Source organism: Schistocerca cancellata, chromosome 2, assembly GCF_023864275.1.
Source record: "Schistocerca cancellata isolate TAMUIC-IGC-003103 chromosome 2, iqSchCanc2.1, whole genome shotgun sequence".
NCBI classification, from domain to species: Eukaryota; Metazoa; Arthropoda; class Insecta; order Orthoptera; family Acrididae; genus Schistocerca; species Schistocerca cancellata.
The window spans coordinates 1003400242-1003419238 of record NC_064627.1 but is presented as its reverse complement, the minus strand read 5'-3'; the positions used below and the strand labels follow the sequence as shown (position 1 = coordinate 1003419238).

Sequence of the window (18997 nt, the reverse complement as noted above, 5' to 3'; positions counted from 1 at the left end):
ATTTTCATATTCATATTGTGATTTGAAATATAAATTCCATAACTGAATAGGTTTTAGTGTAGAGCTTTTCTATTCTTTTCATTTTTTATGTGCAATCATAACATCTTTTTGTTTCCTCACAATTCCATATACCATCTCTTTTAACTTAGTTTGCTAATTTTTAGTTTCTGATTAATTATTGATTTTCTTCAACTATTTCCTTACTGGTTAAGGACTTTCCTTCAGTAGTTGCATGTTTTTTCAATGGCTGAGACTCAAATTTTCTTTTATAGTGGATACATGGGTGATCATCAAAAAACTCCTTGAGTATTCACTAGTGGTTGCCAGAAGAGGAAAACGAAAGCAGAGCGTACAAGAAATTTGAAGAATCTTTAGTTAAAACACCCAATTTGACCTTTTATTTTACCTTTATTTTATCACATTAACCAAACACGAAGTGCCACAAGATCCTAAAAATACAAGACAAGATTCAAGAGTAGATGGAGATTTGGTCAATAGTATTCAAGATAATCCATCTGTTGCATCAGGTGACATGGCAGAATCATTGAAACCTGTAATCAGAATCAAGAGCAAGCAGAATTTTGTGGTTTCAGATATGACAGTGGTCTTTGGCCTGATGTTATTACAGAAGAAATGATCAAATATTAGACAGGAAAAGGTTCTATACAACATAAAAATTGTCATGAATTATCTTTGCAGAATTCAGTTCTACAAGATCATGGCAAGATAATCTAAACTTTGTTCAGGAATATTCAAACAATGTGTTCACATGCTGGAATCAAAAGCAAGAGACTGTCAGCTGATTTTGTCTTTGTTTTTCTCCAACTACAGATAGAATATATTGCTATGCATGAAAATCATAACAGGAAATTAAGTGGGGAAGACTTTTGTGACAACAAACATGCATCTGATCATCTATACAAACATGAAATTTCAAAGGCTCACTTTAGTGCAACAGGGAAAAGTCTCAGGAGCTAGCAATACAAGACGCACGACAAATCCAGTATTATCAAAAAATCCCCAGAATTATCGTTAGCACTGTTAAATGCATTACTTAATGTGGATTAGCTTTCCAAAGTGATGATGAAGTAACTGGTTCACTGGAAATCGAAATTTCCTCAGTATTTTGGAATTGTTAACTGAGTATGAACTGCACCTCACAATCCGTTCGAAAACACAGACAGAGGGAGTGGTCATGTCAGTTACCTTTCGTGTGATAATTCATGAGTTGCAAGTATTTTTAACAATCACTTTCTGAATGTAGCAGCAAAAACAGGGTTAAAGGGTTCAGTTGAAGAAGCAAAAAATATGTTAAAAATGTCATTCCCCAGGACATTAAGCCTTTAGAAATAGCACCAACATCCTCCACTGAAATTAAGGGAACTATAAATATACTGAAAAACAGGAGCTCATGTGGTGTTGACGGAGACTCTAACAGAATTTTGAAGTGTTGTTCTAATTTAATAAGTGGAGTCCTTAGTTATATATGTAATGCGTCACTGGCACAGGGAATTTTTCCAGACAGATTGAAATACACAATTGTCAAACCCCTTCATAAAGAAAGGGGACAAGAGTGACTTAAATAATTATAGACCAATCTCATTGCTAACTTCATTTTCTAAAATATTCAAAAAGTTATGTATTCATGAGTAGTCTCACATTTAAGTGAAAATAATTTACTCAGTATGTCACAGTTCGGATTCCGGAAGGGTTACTAGACTGAGAATGCCCATCAAATATACAAGCCCTAAATGCCAAATTATCGCCAGCTGGTATTTTTTGTGATCATTCCAAGGCATTTGACTGTGTGGATTATGTCACACTCTTAGAAAAACTCTGGTTTTATGGAACTGAAGACTATACACACAGCTGGTTTGAATCATACTTTACGAACAGAAAGCAAAAAGTTGTGCTGAATAATACAAATAATGTTGGGAGATTGGTAAATTCTAGTGTATGGGGAGTTATCACAAAGGGAGTCCCACAGGGTTCAATTTTGGGTCCTCTGCTGTTCCTTATTCATGTGAATTACCTCTCACTTAACATTCAGCAAGCAGAACTAGTACTTTTTGCAGATTACATGAGTGTTATAATAAATCCCATTCCAGTAAAAGCAGTTGAAGATATTGTTAAGGATGTCTTTTAAAGAAATATGTAGTTCTCAGAAAATGGACTCTCTCTTAATTTTGAAAAAACTCACTATATCAAGTCCTGTGCACCGAATGGAGTCATACTGACAATTGATGTAGAACATGAACAGAGCTCAACTAACATGGTAGATTTCTCCAGATTTCTGGGTGTTCACTATGATGACAACTTGAACTGGAAGAAGCATATTATTGAGCTTCTCAAACAATTAAGTTCAGCTTCTTTCGCTCTTCGTATAATCGCTAGTCTTGGTAACAAACAGATCACCCTCCTAAAGTACTTTACATATTTCCACTCAATAATGTCTTATGGAATAGTTTTCTGGGGTAACTCACCACTTAGACATAAAGTACTGATTGCACAAAAGAGAGCAATGAGAATAATTAGTGGTTCTCACCCAAGGACGTCATGTAGGCACCTATTCAAGGAGTTAGGTTTTTTAACTGCACCATCAGAGTACATATATTCGCTAATGAAATTTGTTATAAATAATCCATCTAAATTCATGAAGAACAGTGATGTTCATACATACAACCCAAGAGGGAAAAATGACCTTTCCTATCTGTTATTGAAGCTGTCAGTTGCTCAAAAAGGAGTACATTATTCAGCAACAAAAATCTTTGATCATTTTCCCAACAACATAAAGTGTCTAGCAGGTAGCAGATCAAGTTTTAAATCTACCTTAAAATCATTTCTTTTGGAGAGCTCTTTCTATTCCATGTAAGACTTTAAAAAAAATTGTACCTCTAAATGTAACTGCATGTGTAGAACTAAAAATTTCAGTAATATTAATATTAGCACTGTTCATGTGTGTATATATATCTCTTGTAATCTGACTTGTTCCACATCATATTGATAAAATAATCGTGAAAATGATCTACAGAACATGATGTAACTAAACTAAACGAAAATATGATTTGTGAAACCTGTTCAGTTCCTTGGGTTATAAAGTCCTCTATGAAGTAATATAGTGAATTAAAAAATCTGAGTATTATTCAATGTCTGTGGACTCAATGCCTGAGAGGTCTTGTATCAACTAACTGACTATATTTGTTTCATGTACTGAAGGATCAATGACAAAGGGAAGATTTCTGATCTGCAGCTGTACTGGTGAAGCCACAGCAAACACTTTACTAAAACTTTTAAGTGAACATCAAATTGACATACTCGATTGCCACAGCCAATCATATGACAATGCTGCAAATATGGGTGGAAAATACAGACAGATGCAAACTTTGATATTAAAAAAAATTGTATACTGAAGTTTGTACCATGCTGTGGTCATTCTCTTTATTTAGTTGGAAAGGCAGCTGCAAAACTCTTGCCCATCTGCTGCTCAATTCTTTGATTTCATTCAGAATTTTTGACAGAAAATACAGAATGATAGCGAATTGTAATTGAAAAATTATCACAGAATAAAGAACGGACAGTTTTATGAGTCGAAAAAGTTTAGTAATACTCACTGGTCTTGTCGAGCCGAAGCTATGAAAGCCATTGTCAATGGTTATTCCAAAATAAAAGAAGTTGTGAGCAACATATCTTCTGATAAGGAGAAAAAAGATGCTGTAATAAATGAAGCAAGACATCTTTTTGAAAATGTGAGTGGTCTCAAAAATGCTCTATTTGTTACTGTTTGAAATAAAATTTTAGAGAAATTCAGTACTATAAACCAGATGTTGCAGGACACAAAAATGATTCTTGAATCTCCCATGTACACAATGGGGTCATCAAAATAATTTGTTGAATCCAAAAGAGACAAGTTTGATAAATATAAATAAGCAGCTAAAGGATTATCAAGTACTAACCAATACATACAATCATGTAACAACAAGAAATGTGAAATTCAATCTGCTAGATTATATGACAGTGCAAGAGGCTAACACTAACCTGTCACCAAAATAGATATTTAAAGTGTCAGATTTTACCCCAGTGATCAGTCAGCTATGTGCTTCTCTTACTGAAAGACTGGATGCATGTGATGCTGTCCATCTGAGATTTGGATTTCTGAATTACTTAGAGAAGAGGGACACTGCATATTTGTATGCTGCTTCAGAAGAATTGGTAAAAGTTTACAAAGATGATTTAGAACCTAATCTTCATAATGATTTGGTTCAATTTACATCACTGATACATTTATACAAAAAGGAGTATCAAAAAGACCAATGTAAAGAGCCTTTGTCAATCCATTGGGGACAGTGGGACAGCAGTTCAATGTGAAGTACTTGAATAATAATAATTGAAATCAACAGCTGTTTTGCAATCCAATCTCATTTACTCAAAACATGCTACCACTTTTGATGCCAAAAAGCCAAAAGGAATCATCTTGAGGCCCCCAAGTGTAATCTGCCATGAATGTATGAACCACCAATGGAGTCTTCAAATGGAGACAATACATCTTATTAAGCATGTTATGCCAGCGAGTGCAACCAACAACCATTGAACTCGATTTTGTTGGTTGTATATGCTGGTGTAACAGGCTAAATAAGTTGTACATTTCCATCTGAAAACATCATTGGTGCTTGTCATTGTAATTCATACACTGATGGCAGATTACACTTGGGGCCTGGAGATGACACTTTTTGGCACTGAAACTGGTAGCATGTTTTGAATAAATAATGTTCAATTACAATACAGCTGTTGGTTTCAAATATCACTATTCAAGTAACTTAAGGAGCTGTTCTGCTATCAAATTATTGACAGTCAAAATTTCAGAGCTATATTCCCAAACATTGAAGTTACACTGAGAATGCACTCAGTTTTGATGCTCTTGAATTGCACTGGAGAGCATTCATTTTCAAAAATGTAAATTATAAAAAACTGTGTTGAAGTAGAATCACCTATCGAAGTCATCCCTTATCAACACTGAGAGTGAATTATTTTGGATGCTGGATTTTTGCAAAATCATCAACAATTATTCATCAAAAAACTTTGCAAGGTTCCATTCATTAATGTCATATCTTAATTTAGTTAATTTCTTATATTTCATTTTATTTTGTCATATTATTATTTTTTCTCACAATAAATTACTGAAAAACTCAAAAGAAAAAAAAATGTTGAATCTATTTAAAAAATGATTAGGGCCCTCCACTCCTTTGTTGCCCCAGGGGCTGGACACCTCTAAATCCAGGCCCATCACTCCACTACAAAATGTGCTACAATTCTGTCCATGACAGTGGCCATTTAAGCCTCAGGTCACTTTAATGATGATAGAAATTATTGTGTTTCAGTTGAATGACATATTGTGAAACTGAGTAAAGGTGAACATATTTGGAGTAGGAATTTATTTGGAAAGCTGTTTTGTTCTCAGTGTTCTGTTTTGTATGCCACCAACAATATTACAGAAAACCGAGTGGAAAGTGTCCAAGATTATCTTCCAATTTTAAGGTCAGCAATTAACTTTTTATAAATGGTAACAGTGAGTCCAAATCACCTCTGAATTGTGTCAAGTGCTGAGCATGAAAAGACAAGCTTTAATGATTTTCAGAACTGATATTTGTTCATGTGAAATTTACACACACTATACTGATTAATTATACAGCAGTTTTCCTTGCTCTATTGCAATCTTAGAGGATTAGAACATGTTATTTCAGTTTCAGTAAACTGAGTAGTGGACCTGTGGACTGGTGACTATAAACAGTATTTTATCCATTGCTTTTTTCTGTTAGCACAAATAGTTTTTAGGCCCTTGTAAAAGGCTGTGGTATCCAAAAACTGCAAAATACTACAAAAAATTTCAACTTATAAACTAAATAACAAACTATGTAATCATACCCGCCACTCCACAGGAGGACAGGCTTACACCCAAGGTACACACATCAAACCACTAGAGTTGCTAACCGTGAGCCTACTGACAAGTGCCATATCAAAACTTCTGCTATTTCTATACATCATTCCCCACTAAAATAATTAAATATGATAGAAAGTCTTTCTTCAGTTAGGCACTGTTTAAATAAACACTGACTTTATCATTCTTTAGGCTCAAGAAAAATGTTCCTACAATGCCTAATCACCATTCACACGACAATCAAAATCAAATATATTTCATAACTTCTTCGGAGTTAGCCGTTTCTGTTTGTAAGAGATACAGTTGCTGTACTATTAGATATTCTTTTGTACAACACCAAATTAATCCCTATCTCCAATTAGTACACTCATACTCCCATTTATGCACATCACATTGGCTCATGATCCACTCAGAATGGACTGACTCACTCAAAGGTCAAAATTGGTAGTTCCAAAACTTAGCCTCACTCATAATACGAGGAACACCCACATCATCTATGCTGCTACAGCTGAACAAAGATAAGTAAGGATAGATTGGTTATGTCATATACAGTATATCTGTAGCCTTATAATTTTAAAATGGTAGTTGGGAAAGACCAGAAGACAGAGTTATGGAAGAACATAGGCTTAGAAGTGTAGTAACACTACCAGATTAACAGCAAAATTTGTGAAAGATGTGGTGCAACTCTGCATTAGCCAATGTTGGCTGGTAAGCGGGATTTGTCAACATTTGGGTTAGAGAGAGAGAGAGAGAGAAAAAAAAAAAAAAAAAAAGTATATGAGATTACTGTGAGATGGGCTAGCTCTTTCAGTATAACTTGTCAGTACAGTGGTAATGCATGGTGCAGCTGAGACAATGTCTCCATCATCGGCATTTCAATGGTGTTGTGAGGTACATGACCAGGAGCAGCACATTAGTATAAGTGTGCTGTTATCAGGTGTAAATAACCTCTGATTCTGTAGCAGATTTATTCACAGCATAATAGGTCCACTAGGGCACAGGAGCTAAGCCACACGAGGAGATGACAAGGACTCACTGGCCACAGCTGTGGGTTTGAGTTACCCTTGAGGTAACTGCTTCCTGTAAAGTCCATCCAATGGACTTCGCCCCACAGTGCAGTGGATCTGCTTGTCCACTCCAGCACCTGCTAGGAGGCAGTGGGTTGCACCCCAGGCACAGACACTGTCTTCCAACAACACTGTGACGGCACCTCTTGCCACTCATCTTGGCCAACTGGGAGCAGTTATTCACTGAAGAAGGGCTTCCTCTGCAAGATTCCAGTATGTGCTGCTGACATTGCTGTTGTGGTTCACACAACATAGCTGCCGGGCCCAGCACTGAGTCCAGATATCAGCAATCTGTTGCAGCCAGCTGGATGGGTACTAGCCACCAGCTGACCAATTACTGGTCCACTCTTGTAGGGTATGTGCACTATCACCTCGCCACCATGCCACAGAACCAGTGTATAAGTTGGAAATAAAGTGTAAATTTTGACAGCTACTTCTTCCTGGGTCTCTTCAGCCTGCCATCCAGCCTCACCCAACAGCTACCCAGCCTCATGACAATGCAGTTGCCCCACTATACCCTGCAGTTCATTTACAAAGTGTTGTCAGCAATACTGATGCCACCTTCAGTGGGCAGCAGAGGGTGTGATGTCCATGCAGTGTGATGTTTGGACCACAATCTGCAGTGTTAGCACAGTGGGGCGAATAAAGAAACTGTTTGTTACTGTTTATGTGTGTGACAGGCATGGAGTGCAAGACCGAGTGTCCTCATGAAGTGAGGGTTACTTTGTTTAGACCAGAAAAACTGGATGATGTGTTTGAATTTCATGGCAAACAGTAAAGAGCAGTGTTGTGAGCCTACTTGAGTCCTTTGCACCTTGTGCTGAAACTGTATCTGCAACTTGTTTTATGTGCCTTCATTTTGGTCATATGGCAAAGCAGTGTAGAGAATCTAAGTGGTTGATGATAAGGTGCGAGGTGTAATTGTTTTCTTTTTGTCTGTTGGCACTTGTTTTAAGTCTCCCTATTTATCAATGGGCACATTAATATGACATAAAGTCGACAGACTGATATTTTGTGTGACCCAAAATATTATTCTCTCAGAATACATGGCTTGGATCCGTATTTTTGAGACCGCAAAAGATTGAAATATTTCAAGTACACTATTTTGATTTGCACTTGGCAGTCAGACTTTTTAATTAAACAATATAGAGGTTCTAAGAAATTTCTACAATTTTTATTTATCTAAGTAAGATGGCCACAATGGTGACTAAACAGATTTGCCTAAGCCAATTTTTCAGGTTCATACAACACTACTCACCCACATTTCCACTTGGGAACCTGTCAATAGCAAATTAAAGACACTAGTGGTAATAAATAATAAGACATGAGTCAGAGCTTGAACAAAAATAATTACTTATTCTCACCCATATGATGCATACATCGTAACAGACCAAGGCCAGGAGGAGGAAAGGTAACAAAAGAAGAATGTCAGACAAATTATAGGGACTACTTCACAAAGATATCATAATTTTGACTTATTGTTCACTATATTCAGTAAAAAAAAGTAATTTTGCTAGCAAAGGTTCAAATGGTTCAAATGGCTCTGAGCACTATGGGACTTATCTGAGGTCATCAGTCTCCTAGAACTTAAAACCACTTAAACCTAACTAACCTAAGGACATCACACACATCCATGCCCGAGGCAGGATTCGTACCTGCAACCGTAGCGCTCGCATGGTTCCAGACTGAAGCACCTAGAACCACTCAGCCACACCAACCGGCTTCTAGCAAAGGAAAAACAAGAAAAAAAATACAAATTTGTTGTACTGCCCTCTTTGACAGAGGCAAGAGAACAATGTTTACTAGACAAAATCAAATTTAAATGTCTTTCACTAATTCCACATGTCCAGGAATAATAAATTCTTAGTATCCTAAATAGATTGTAAGTTCAAATCAGTGTTTATCCGTTGGCAGAAATTAAGTTTATCACTTTCTTTTTTATCAGACCCATACATTTTTCGAATGTATACAGATAAAAGACAATACTGTTTTTATTGTGTTGAATCATCAGTTGGTTCCATAGTTTTAAATTTTGCAAAATCACAGAAGTTCAGTAATTATCACAAGGAACAGATGTACACTACACATAATTCTGATTACTTACTGCATAGCACCAAATCACAAATGGTTTAATTTCTTATTTACAGTTATTTCTTTAAAAAGTTTGGATAAAATTTAAGTAGGAGTTTTATTTGGATAGGATTCGTGATGAGGGCTTTGCAGACAATGGACCAGCTGCATCAGACTGCAGGTGTAGTGATGTGATGACATAGGACCTGTCATCAAAACCAGACCATCTACGAAGGTTATTCAGAAATAGTGGACACAATACCCCATGGCCCTTCAGGACAGGATTCCATGGAGATTATGATGATGTCCACATTCAGTGGATTACATGAACAAAATAGATAGACCAATATTAGGATAATTGCGCACATGAAATAACTACCTGTGCAATAAGTAAAGCTTGTATTATGGCACAGTTAATTTATTTTCTTTTTGTCTGATAGTAATTGTTGTTGCTTAGATCCACATTTATTTATAACAGATTCTCATGAGTATGCTATGAGGCCATAATATTGTGGTATGAATATGGCAGTCTTGGCTAGAACACAATTTATTTACAGAATACCATAGACAGTTTTATATTGTCTTTATTAGTCACGCACCAGTCTAGAAAGAATTATACACAGGCACAATATACACTGTCTCTGTCCATCACTTGCATTGATTTGTCAAATTTAAAAAACTTCTCATCTGTCTGTGGAATGTTAAGAATGCAGGCATCAGAAAATATACTGACAGCAATTGAGTTTAAAGCCACAATGATGGGCAATCATTGAATCATTCCACGCTGTCACACCTCACACCTAGTGGTGCTCATGTATAACAGCGATTTAGTGAACGTTCATTACAAGTGTGTGACCAGCGATTTTACAGTATTTGGCACAATTCACAGGACGAATCAATGACTCCTTTTGTGTCAGGAATTGCCATCCCCCTCCACAACAATGTGGCACTGGTAAGTGAAATGTACTTTTATTTTCACATACTTCATTCAGTGAGTAACAGTGGTACTTCACATCACAACCTATTACTATTTCCAATTTTATAGATCAGAAATAGTTCTAGATGCACATATCACAAATAACTGCTTACTTGATTCATCCAATGCTACTCATTTATTTACCAAAAGATTGCCAACTCATGAAACAACTCATGACAAGCACCAGTGTGTGCAGAAAATACTCTCACCAAAGGAGACAGGACATGAAAACTCTAACGCCGAGCTTATGGAAAGATGAAATAGAAGTAAAATTTATTTACTTGAGACTTGTATACACAATTCAATAGAATCTCTCATTTACTTATTTATCCATATAAATAAGTCTGACATATTAGTACAAATGCATATTTCTCATTTATCTAACAATGGAAAATCCAGGATGGAATGTAACAATATTATATATTAGGCAGATAGTGTGGTTTCAGTTGCCTGAGACTGCAGTTGCATGTGTGAGTTGTATTTGCATGTGTGTGTGTGTGTGTGTGTGTGTGTGTGTGTGTGTGTGTGTGTGTTTTGACGAACGCTAATGACTGAGAGTTTTAATTGTGAGAGTCTTTTTGTTGTGGCTATCTGCGACTCGGCATCTTTGCTATATGATGAGAGGCAAATTTCCTTCTCATAATATTGTTTCTTATTTATCTGGTTATCACAAGCTGGCATTTTAAAGAAACTGCTTTGTTTCTTTATTTATTCACATATCAGATAATTTATAATAACTATTCTGCTGTGAGACTACTCACTTTCTATCTTTGTAGGAATATACACGTTTACAACAAAGTGAAATTTGATGACTATAGTCTCTTTGCATTCCAATTACTTCAGTAATACAAATAGTTTATGGTAAAACATATATTCTATTGTTTTTACAGCTTCCACTTATTAACATGACATTGTTGCTAATATGCTAAAGAAATAAATTCCCAGATAAATCATCTGATTTTTATCAGTTAAACATTTTCCACAGTATTTAGGTTCTTATTCTTACTATCATTAGGTAAAAAGCTCATTTTATACTACAGAACACCAACAAAATATTTTCACGCAAAGATTTTGAATAAACAGTGCCTGAGAGTTTATAATCAAGACTTCACGCCAGAGTACACATATTTATTCTATTAATTAGCACAGTTAAATTTCTATTTTCATTTGTGTTTCCTACTGCATTACTCATTCATTCAGATCTTTGAGAACATGGCCATTTATTCTTTAGATAATATTATTTTTTTTGTTTATATAAAACAGTATCTGCTCTGACACATATTTCACAAAATTTTTACACACATGTTTAACTGCCCATCAATTAACCTTTCAGACCCTCTGGATAGAATTTTGATGGTAGGCTTGAATGCCTGATATATATACATAGCCGTACCATAGGTGCAACCACAACAGAGGGGTATTCGTTGAGAGGCCAGAAAAATGTGTGGTTCCTGAAGAGGCGCAGCAGCATTTTCACTAGTTGCGGGAACAACAGTCTGGATGTTTGACTGATCTGGCCTTGTAACACCAACCAAAGCAGCTTTGCTGTGCTAGTACTACGAATGGCTGAAAGCAAGGGGAAACTGCGATAAAGCAAGCTGGGATATTTTTACGTCCCCTCTTGCTTTGCCATCTGCCTCCTTAAATTTGTTTTTTCATTTTGACTAATTACCATTAACAAATGCGAGTATAATCTGCATTTCCATAAAAGAGAAAGATTGGCCCTCAGTTTTAAAAAATATAACACCAGATCAAATTTCGTATTTAGTTTTATGGATGTAATTGATTTTCTAATTTATTTTTACTATTCCTAGTTAATACTATTGTTATAGGGTGAAATCAGTAATTGTTTCATAACTTAAATTCTATTGTTGACATATAAATAAATATAAATTCTATAATAATTATAAATGTTTAGAACACGCAACACTGGCATTCTTAAAGTATCTATTTGGCTCCATTCGAAAACATGTTAGCAAAACCAACCCTTCATTAATTTCAAAGTAATTAACAGTTTTGTCTAAAGTATTGTTTGCACAACTATATTTGTCAATTTCATGATTTAAACAAATAATTCAGCTTAACACTTGCAGTAGAAGAAACTGTTAAAAAGAAACAATTTTTCAATGTATTCAGTTAATTGATTGTGTTAATTTTTAATTGTAATTTCAGTAAATTTAACTTTGAGCAATGTGTAGTTTCAGTACCTATTATTGTGAGGATAGACAAGGGCCCAATTTTTAGTCCCGAGACAGTCAGTCCAAGGCCCAGTTTCAGATGAGAAACCTGTGTTGGTTAGAACAGCAACAATGCATCAACAACTGTGTAATAAGTGTAACACAGTTAGGCCATGTGTTAAAACAATGACAGTGTCTGTTCCACACATATCTTTTATTCTTCAAGAACTTTTTGGTTAGATTTTTACTGCTCATAGATGTTCAACTAGAAACTATTGTAGCAGTATGTGGATGTATGCCTGCAACCTTTAAAGAGGCTTATCGAAGGTGAAACAATAGTGTCCTGGCCCTATAACAGTGTATTATTGGGGGCGGGGGTGGGGGGGGGGGTGGAATGGGGGGGAGGGGGAGGGGAAGGGGGGGGGGAGGTTGCAAACAGGGACAGTAAAGTACTGTAAAATGCAAATGTGCACCTGTCAGCTACATCATATAAAGTAGTCAGTGTTGTACTTCCACACCCCATTTTTCAGCCAGTGCAGCAATGCAGAAGTCGACACCGAGGATGATGAAGAAATAAAGCAGGGAATGTAATTTTTCCCAAGGACATGCAGCTTTACTTTATGGTTAAATGATGATGGCGCCCTCTTGGGTAAAATATTCCAGAGGTAAAATAGGGAGAGGGAGAGGGAGAGGGAGAGGGAGAGGGAGAGGGAGAGGGAGAGGGAGAGGGAGAGGGAGAGGGAGAGGGAGAGGGAGAGGGAGAGGGAGAGGGAGAGGGAGGCGGTCTCTGGTAGCTGTAGCCAGACTATAAGCAGCAGCAGTGCATGATGGGAGAGGCAATAGGGTGGGGGTAAGGAGGATGATGGGGAGGGGGACAGATAGCAGGGATGGTGAAGTGCTGCTGGGGAGTGTGCAGGGATGAGGTGGAGAGAGAGAGCAGGGAAGCTACATGCAGTTGGGAGCTTAGACTGTGGGTGGGGGGTGGGGTTATTGGGAAAGGAGTGAAGTAAAAAGACTGGGTGCATTGGTGGAATAGAGGGCTGTGTAGTGCTGGAATGGGAACAGGGAAGGGGCTAGATGGGCAAGGAAAATGACTAACGAAGGTTGAGGCCAGGAGGGTTACGGGAATGTAAGACATACTGCAGGGAGAGTTCCCACCTGCACAGTTCAGAAAAGCTGGTGTTGGTGGGAAGGATCCATATGGCACAGACTGTGAAGCAGTCATTGCAATGAACAATGTCATGTTGGGTGGGTGTCCAGCAACAGGGTGGTCCATTTGATTCATGGCCACAGTTTGTTGGTGGCCATTCCTGCAGACAGATTTGCAGCTTAGCTTGTAGTTTACATGACTGGTTTCACAGGGATAGGTGATGTTTGTGACTGGACTGGGGTAGGGGGTGGTGGTGGTGGTGGTGGTGGTGGTGGTGGTGGTGGTGGGAGGATGTATGGGACAGATCTTGGGTCTAGGTCTATAACAAGGATATGAGCCATCAGGTAAGGGGTTGGGAGCAGGGGTTGTGTAGGGATGGATGAGTACATTTGGTTGGTTCAGTGGACGGCAGAATACCACTGTGGGAGGGGTGTGAAGGACAGTGGGCAGGATATTTCTCATTTCAGGGCACAACAAGAGGTAGCTGAAACCCTGGCTGGGAAAGCAATTCAGTTGCTCCAGTCCAGGTGGTACTGAGATATGAGGGGAATGCTCCTCTCTGGCCGGACAACGAGGCTTTGGCAGCTGGTGCCAGGAAATTTATTTTTATGCAAGGCTGAGAGGATAATTACAGTCTCTAAAGGCCTCAGTGAGACCCTCGGTATATTTTGAGAGGGACTGCTCATCACTGCCACCAGCTCCCATAACCCTCCTGGCCTCAACATTCGTTAGTCATTGTTCTCACCCATCTAGCACCCTCCCTGTTTCCATTCCAGCACTAGACAGCCCTCTATTGCACAAATGCACCCAGTCCTTTTACTTCTCTCCTTTTCCGCTAACCCTCACTCCTTCCCCCTCCCTCTGTCTAAACTTCCGACTGCACCTACCTGCCCTAGCCTCTCTTGACATCATCCTTGCATGATCACCAGCAGCACATCACCATCCCCCATCCTTGCCCTGCTATTCCTCCCCCTCCCTGTCCCAGTCTCGAGGTATATTTTTGACAGAGAACTTGTTGGTTGAAAGCTTATCTCGTGATAGTCTTTTTGTTGTACCTACCTGTGACTCAGCATCTCCACTGCACCTATCCTTTTCATAATATTGTCGCTGTATAATTCAATATTGTTATTGTTATTTGTATGCTAAATGATCATTTTACTATTTATTACAATATAGAATATTTTGTAATTAATTATTTTAGCCCATAAAGTGAAGCCAAGTCCACAAAGTATGTTTTGAAAACTGGTACATATTTTTGTATAAATATTGCATCTAAAATCATTAGAAAATCACCTAAAAGAATTACTACATGAATAAAAATTTTCTTCATCCCTCCAAAAAATCAAGTCTGAAAGGGTTGAATTCCATTCCTTGTGGAAGGTCGATTCTTTTGCCACCCCCCCCCCCCCCCCCCCCAAGAGAAAAAAAATTCAATACTCCCAAACAAACTGCATCTAATTACTTATTTGGGTCATGTCAGTTGTCTACAATTCCCTATTATGAACCTCTCCTAAAACTGCAATGGTCATAATACCTGTCTCTATTCACTACAGCAAGTATCCTTGTTACTTATAAAATAGCATTAATACGAACACTGTGAAGTATAACCATATTTTTTCCAAGATAAATAGGATGTCATTCATTTTATAGACACAGCTGTTTGCTTTTATTTTACCTTAGTTTGGTCATAGTTTGAACGTATTCAGTGGCGACTAACTGAGCAGATAACAAAGTTCAGTTCCTGAGTCTGCCATTTGCTTTTCACCTTTTAGTGGGTTACATGTACTGGGGAAAATATTTCTTAAGGTCTTGATGTGAATAGAGCAAGCAACTGATTTGGAATTGCTCCCACCCATTCTAGTGTCATGGTTTGTTTAACGCTCCATAGTGTGTATAATATATGTTTCCTATCTGACTATTAAGGTGATTATGAACATCCTCTTGCCATATAGGCAAATCCCATATCAAAGTTTCTTTTATGTAAGTCTGCAACAGAACTCGGGCTCGTTTACTACCTATTTTGTCACGTGGCTCATCTGTAAAGGGGGTTGGTAGTAAACGGTTGCATTATCGCCCCTATTATTGAGTCTGATATTGGCTGGCTTTTGAAGAGCAGTGAATTGAACTATACACGTTCAGATTGAAACTTATTTATTCAAAAGAAACACTTTAACGTTGTGGCCATGCATTTTTAAGTTCACAAATAATAATCGGTGCAATTCGTACACTGTTTGTCTCACACCCACACACTTTCACTTTGTTCCATCGCATACCCTGGCGTCCATGCTTGCACTCGCGGAACTTTTCCGCTCCCAACTCGCCACCACAACGGCCAACCACCAAAAGACCTCGATTTTCCCGCTCACATCCACAGTCCTGAGTCGGGTCACATGACACCACAGTAGTCAAAATAATTGCTAAACATGGCCACAATTCGTTTACAGTATTTTATAATATTTAAATACTTAAATCTAAATACATTATATAATTTACAAATTATCACCACACTTATATAATTCGTTGCAATTAAAAGAAAACCAAAACACTATCCAACGGAACTACAACGTCCATCAAAACACATAACAAGTATTTTCCGGTCTATTTTGCCCAGCATATTATCTCTGCTGCTGTGCTTTAAAATTTAAATTACTTGAAAGAGTTCCATATTATCCCCTGTTACCTTACAAGTCCTAATTCATCTTTAGCCACAAGTGCGGAAGTGCTCTGTTTGGAACACAGTTTGGTAATAGTGTGCCACATGGCTTTCTGTAATTCCGATTCTAATCTTTCTGTAATTTAGTCACTGTTTTCCTTTAAAAATTCATCTATTTTTTTTCCTCTTCCTGGGTTTTGGGTTGTTGAAGGGTGGATTTCAAAGTTCCTTGCTCTAGTTTCAAAGTACTGTGGTTTCAGTTGATTTTTCTACTAATTCTGGAATACCCCTAATGGTGGTTTCAATTCTGAGATCTATTCAGTTATGATTTCTATATCAGCTCACAACATAGAGACTGTGGTCATGTGTGGTGAGTTGTTGGTCGTGCGCGCGAGTGTGTGTGTGTGTGTGTGTGTGTGTGTGTGTGTGTGTGTGTGTGTGTGTGTGATTTTTGACAAGGGAATTGTTGGCCCAAAGCTTATCCCAGCTAGCACTCAAGCTTATTTCAAGGTGGATATTGAGTTTAGGTTCAGTTGAAAATTCAAGATTGAAAAATCAGCCTGTTACACAGCTTATTTGAAGGTGGATATTGAGTTTAGGTTCAGCTGAAAATTCTAGATTGAAAAATCAACCTGTTACACAGTTTACATCAAGCTGTAAAAATTTACCTTGAATTAAAATAATTTTCCCAAGCTTGAAATAAACTGTAATTTCCCTGGAAGGCTGTACAGCAGATGCGCGCGCAGCATAGCTTCCATAGACGTCCACGGGAAGCGCCTCAAGCATTTATAAGCCTTGCACTGACTCTGCTAGGTTTACGGCCATTTTACCTTTGTGATGCGCGTTAATGATTGTTGACTGTTGTGAAGTTTGTTTTATACTGGAAAATAGTTCGGTAAGTGTGTGGCGTCTCCTGCCTTACTGCTACACCGGGTCTGAAGAGGATATATAGTGTATTACAGGTACGTTGGTGCATTTTTCTCTGGTGGTACATTAATATTAGAAATGTTAAATATTATTACATAATGTAAAGAAATATCATATTCTTTTACGTAGAAAAATTGAGCCTGGATGAAAGTGAAATGGATTACCAGCTAAGAATACATATTACAAGATGTTCAGCAAAAAGAGGTCATTTTAAACTAACTCTCTAGTACGTGGCACCAATAAATTAAAACTTAATGTTATTTTACCTTTTTAAAATGTCACCTTTTTTTGTTCTTTTACATTTCAGTTCCACTGAACTGGTAATTTCTGAAATTCATTTCGATTTCATCTTTTATTTCATTTTGATTCCGTTTCACTCGCCAAAAAATAATTGTGGGTAGAATAAAACATCTACATTTTTCTAAACGGTAGTTTCCTTATAAGCTTACAGTATGAGGTGTATATGACTTCAAGTAATTGTTTCTTTATAATTCAAATTCAGATTAAATGGCCCTGAAACTGTTAGAAATAGTGATGTGTGGCTTCTTCACGAAGTCGGCGCAAAATTACCCATATGTCATCTTTACTTTAAAAATTTCAAACAAAAAGTTATTTCAAATTACTTTAAAACTCTTTGGAACGAAGTCACCAGAAGCAGCTGCTTACTCAGTGACGTTTATACTAGTTAATGATTCTTACTACATCAGTGAGTTTGAAGCTATTTTGCTAATCTGGGGCATACATTGTATTTAGGTTGATCAGTTTCAACTTTTTACATTTTTTATGTTTAGGTATGGCTAACATTTTTTTTTACCTGTTACAGGATCATTATACCAGCAGAAGTCAGTGATATTTGATCCTGCTATGGTCTGTGTGCTGGGGCCGGAGGGGCTTCAGAATAATTAAATTTTAAAATAAAACAATTTTAAACACTTTGAAAATAAAAAATTTTAAACATACATGTCTTGATAATTTTTTTCACACCATTTCCATTCTGATATTTATTTAATTAATTAGGTTCAATAAATTCAGATTAATAATTATATAGCTTAAAACAAGCTGTAAATATCAGGCTGTATTCCACGTGTGTAGATACAGCTGGAGCCAAACTTGATAAGTCAAGCTTGAAATATAGCTTGAACTGTGCCAACTTTGATGTTTGTTTCAAGCTTATATACATGAACATCTGGAAACAAGTTTGAAACCAGCTTACTGTGCTATCTGGGATTGTGTGACAGTCTTTTTGTTGTGCCTATTTGCTATATGGTGAGCAGCAACTATCCTTTTCATAATATTGTTACATTCCATCCTGGATTTTCCATTGTTTGATTTCAGAGCACAAGTTGTTAATCACTTGGCTATCAACCTTCGTTTTAACTCCTCACTATGATTCTTGACTGGTTCATTAATCTGTGTGACCTGATTAATTACATTGTCTTGTTATTGCATCATACCTTCCTGTCTCTGATTCAACATGCTTATATTACTAGCCATGGCATCTAATTTTTGTAAAATTACAATGATAGGATCTGGTTCTGCATTAACAGGTACAGAAATAGTCACATCTATAGCTGGCATGTTATTTAAATTTTCAGTGGTGAATTCCTGCTCTTGTACCTGATTAGACCCAGTCCCTGGATGAAAAGGAACCATCATTCTGAGTTGCTTTTAGGTTATCACCATACTAATGTGCAATAGAGTCTGTTGAATCTATTACTTATTGAAATGCAGTACATGTACAAACAACTCAGACAGGGTATTTGTGCACAGCACGTCATGACAGATAAACATTTTCTTTCATTTTAAAAAATAATGCAGATCACTTCACCAAGCTACACATCTACATTGTCTTGTGGTTCTTTTACAATATCTACAATAATTACATAATAATTATAAAGTTTTCAATTGATTACTTTCCTTTATTTCAATCTAGAAGCCTCAAATAAATTAATTTTACAGCTACAGAAATCAGAACTAGAAGAATGAACGGTATATTGTTTTACTTCATGTTGTAGTTGTTAACAATAATGTATTATTAAGAATTT

General features: G+C 37.0%; 1 protein-coding gene across 1 annotated transcript in view; it reads right to left on the bottom strand.

The window, feature by feature from the left end:
• Positions 1 to 501: 501 nt before the first annotated feature.
• LOC126160538 (neurogenic locus notch homolog protein 1-like) overlaps positions 502 to 18997 on the bottom strand; it is a 76013-nt gene continuing 57517 nt past the window's right edge. Inside the window, exons 2-3 of the mRNA XM_049916914.1 lie at positions 18407 to 18586; positions 502 to 551 (exon numbers count right to left, since the gene is read on the bottom strand). Coding sequence (XP_049772871.1) covers positions 502 to 551; positions 18407 to 18586 — 230 coding nt within the window. The remainder of the gene's footprint in view (positions 552 to 18406; positions 18587 to 18997) is intronic.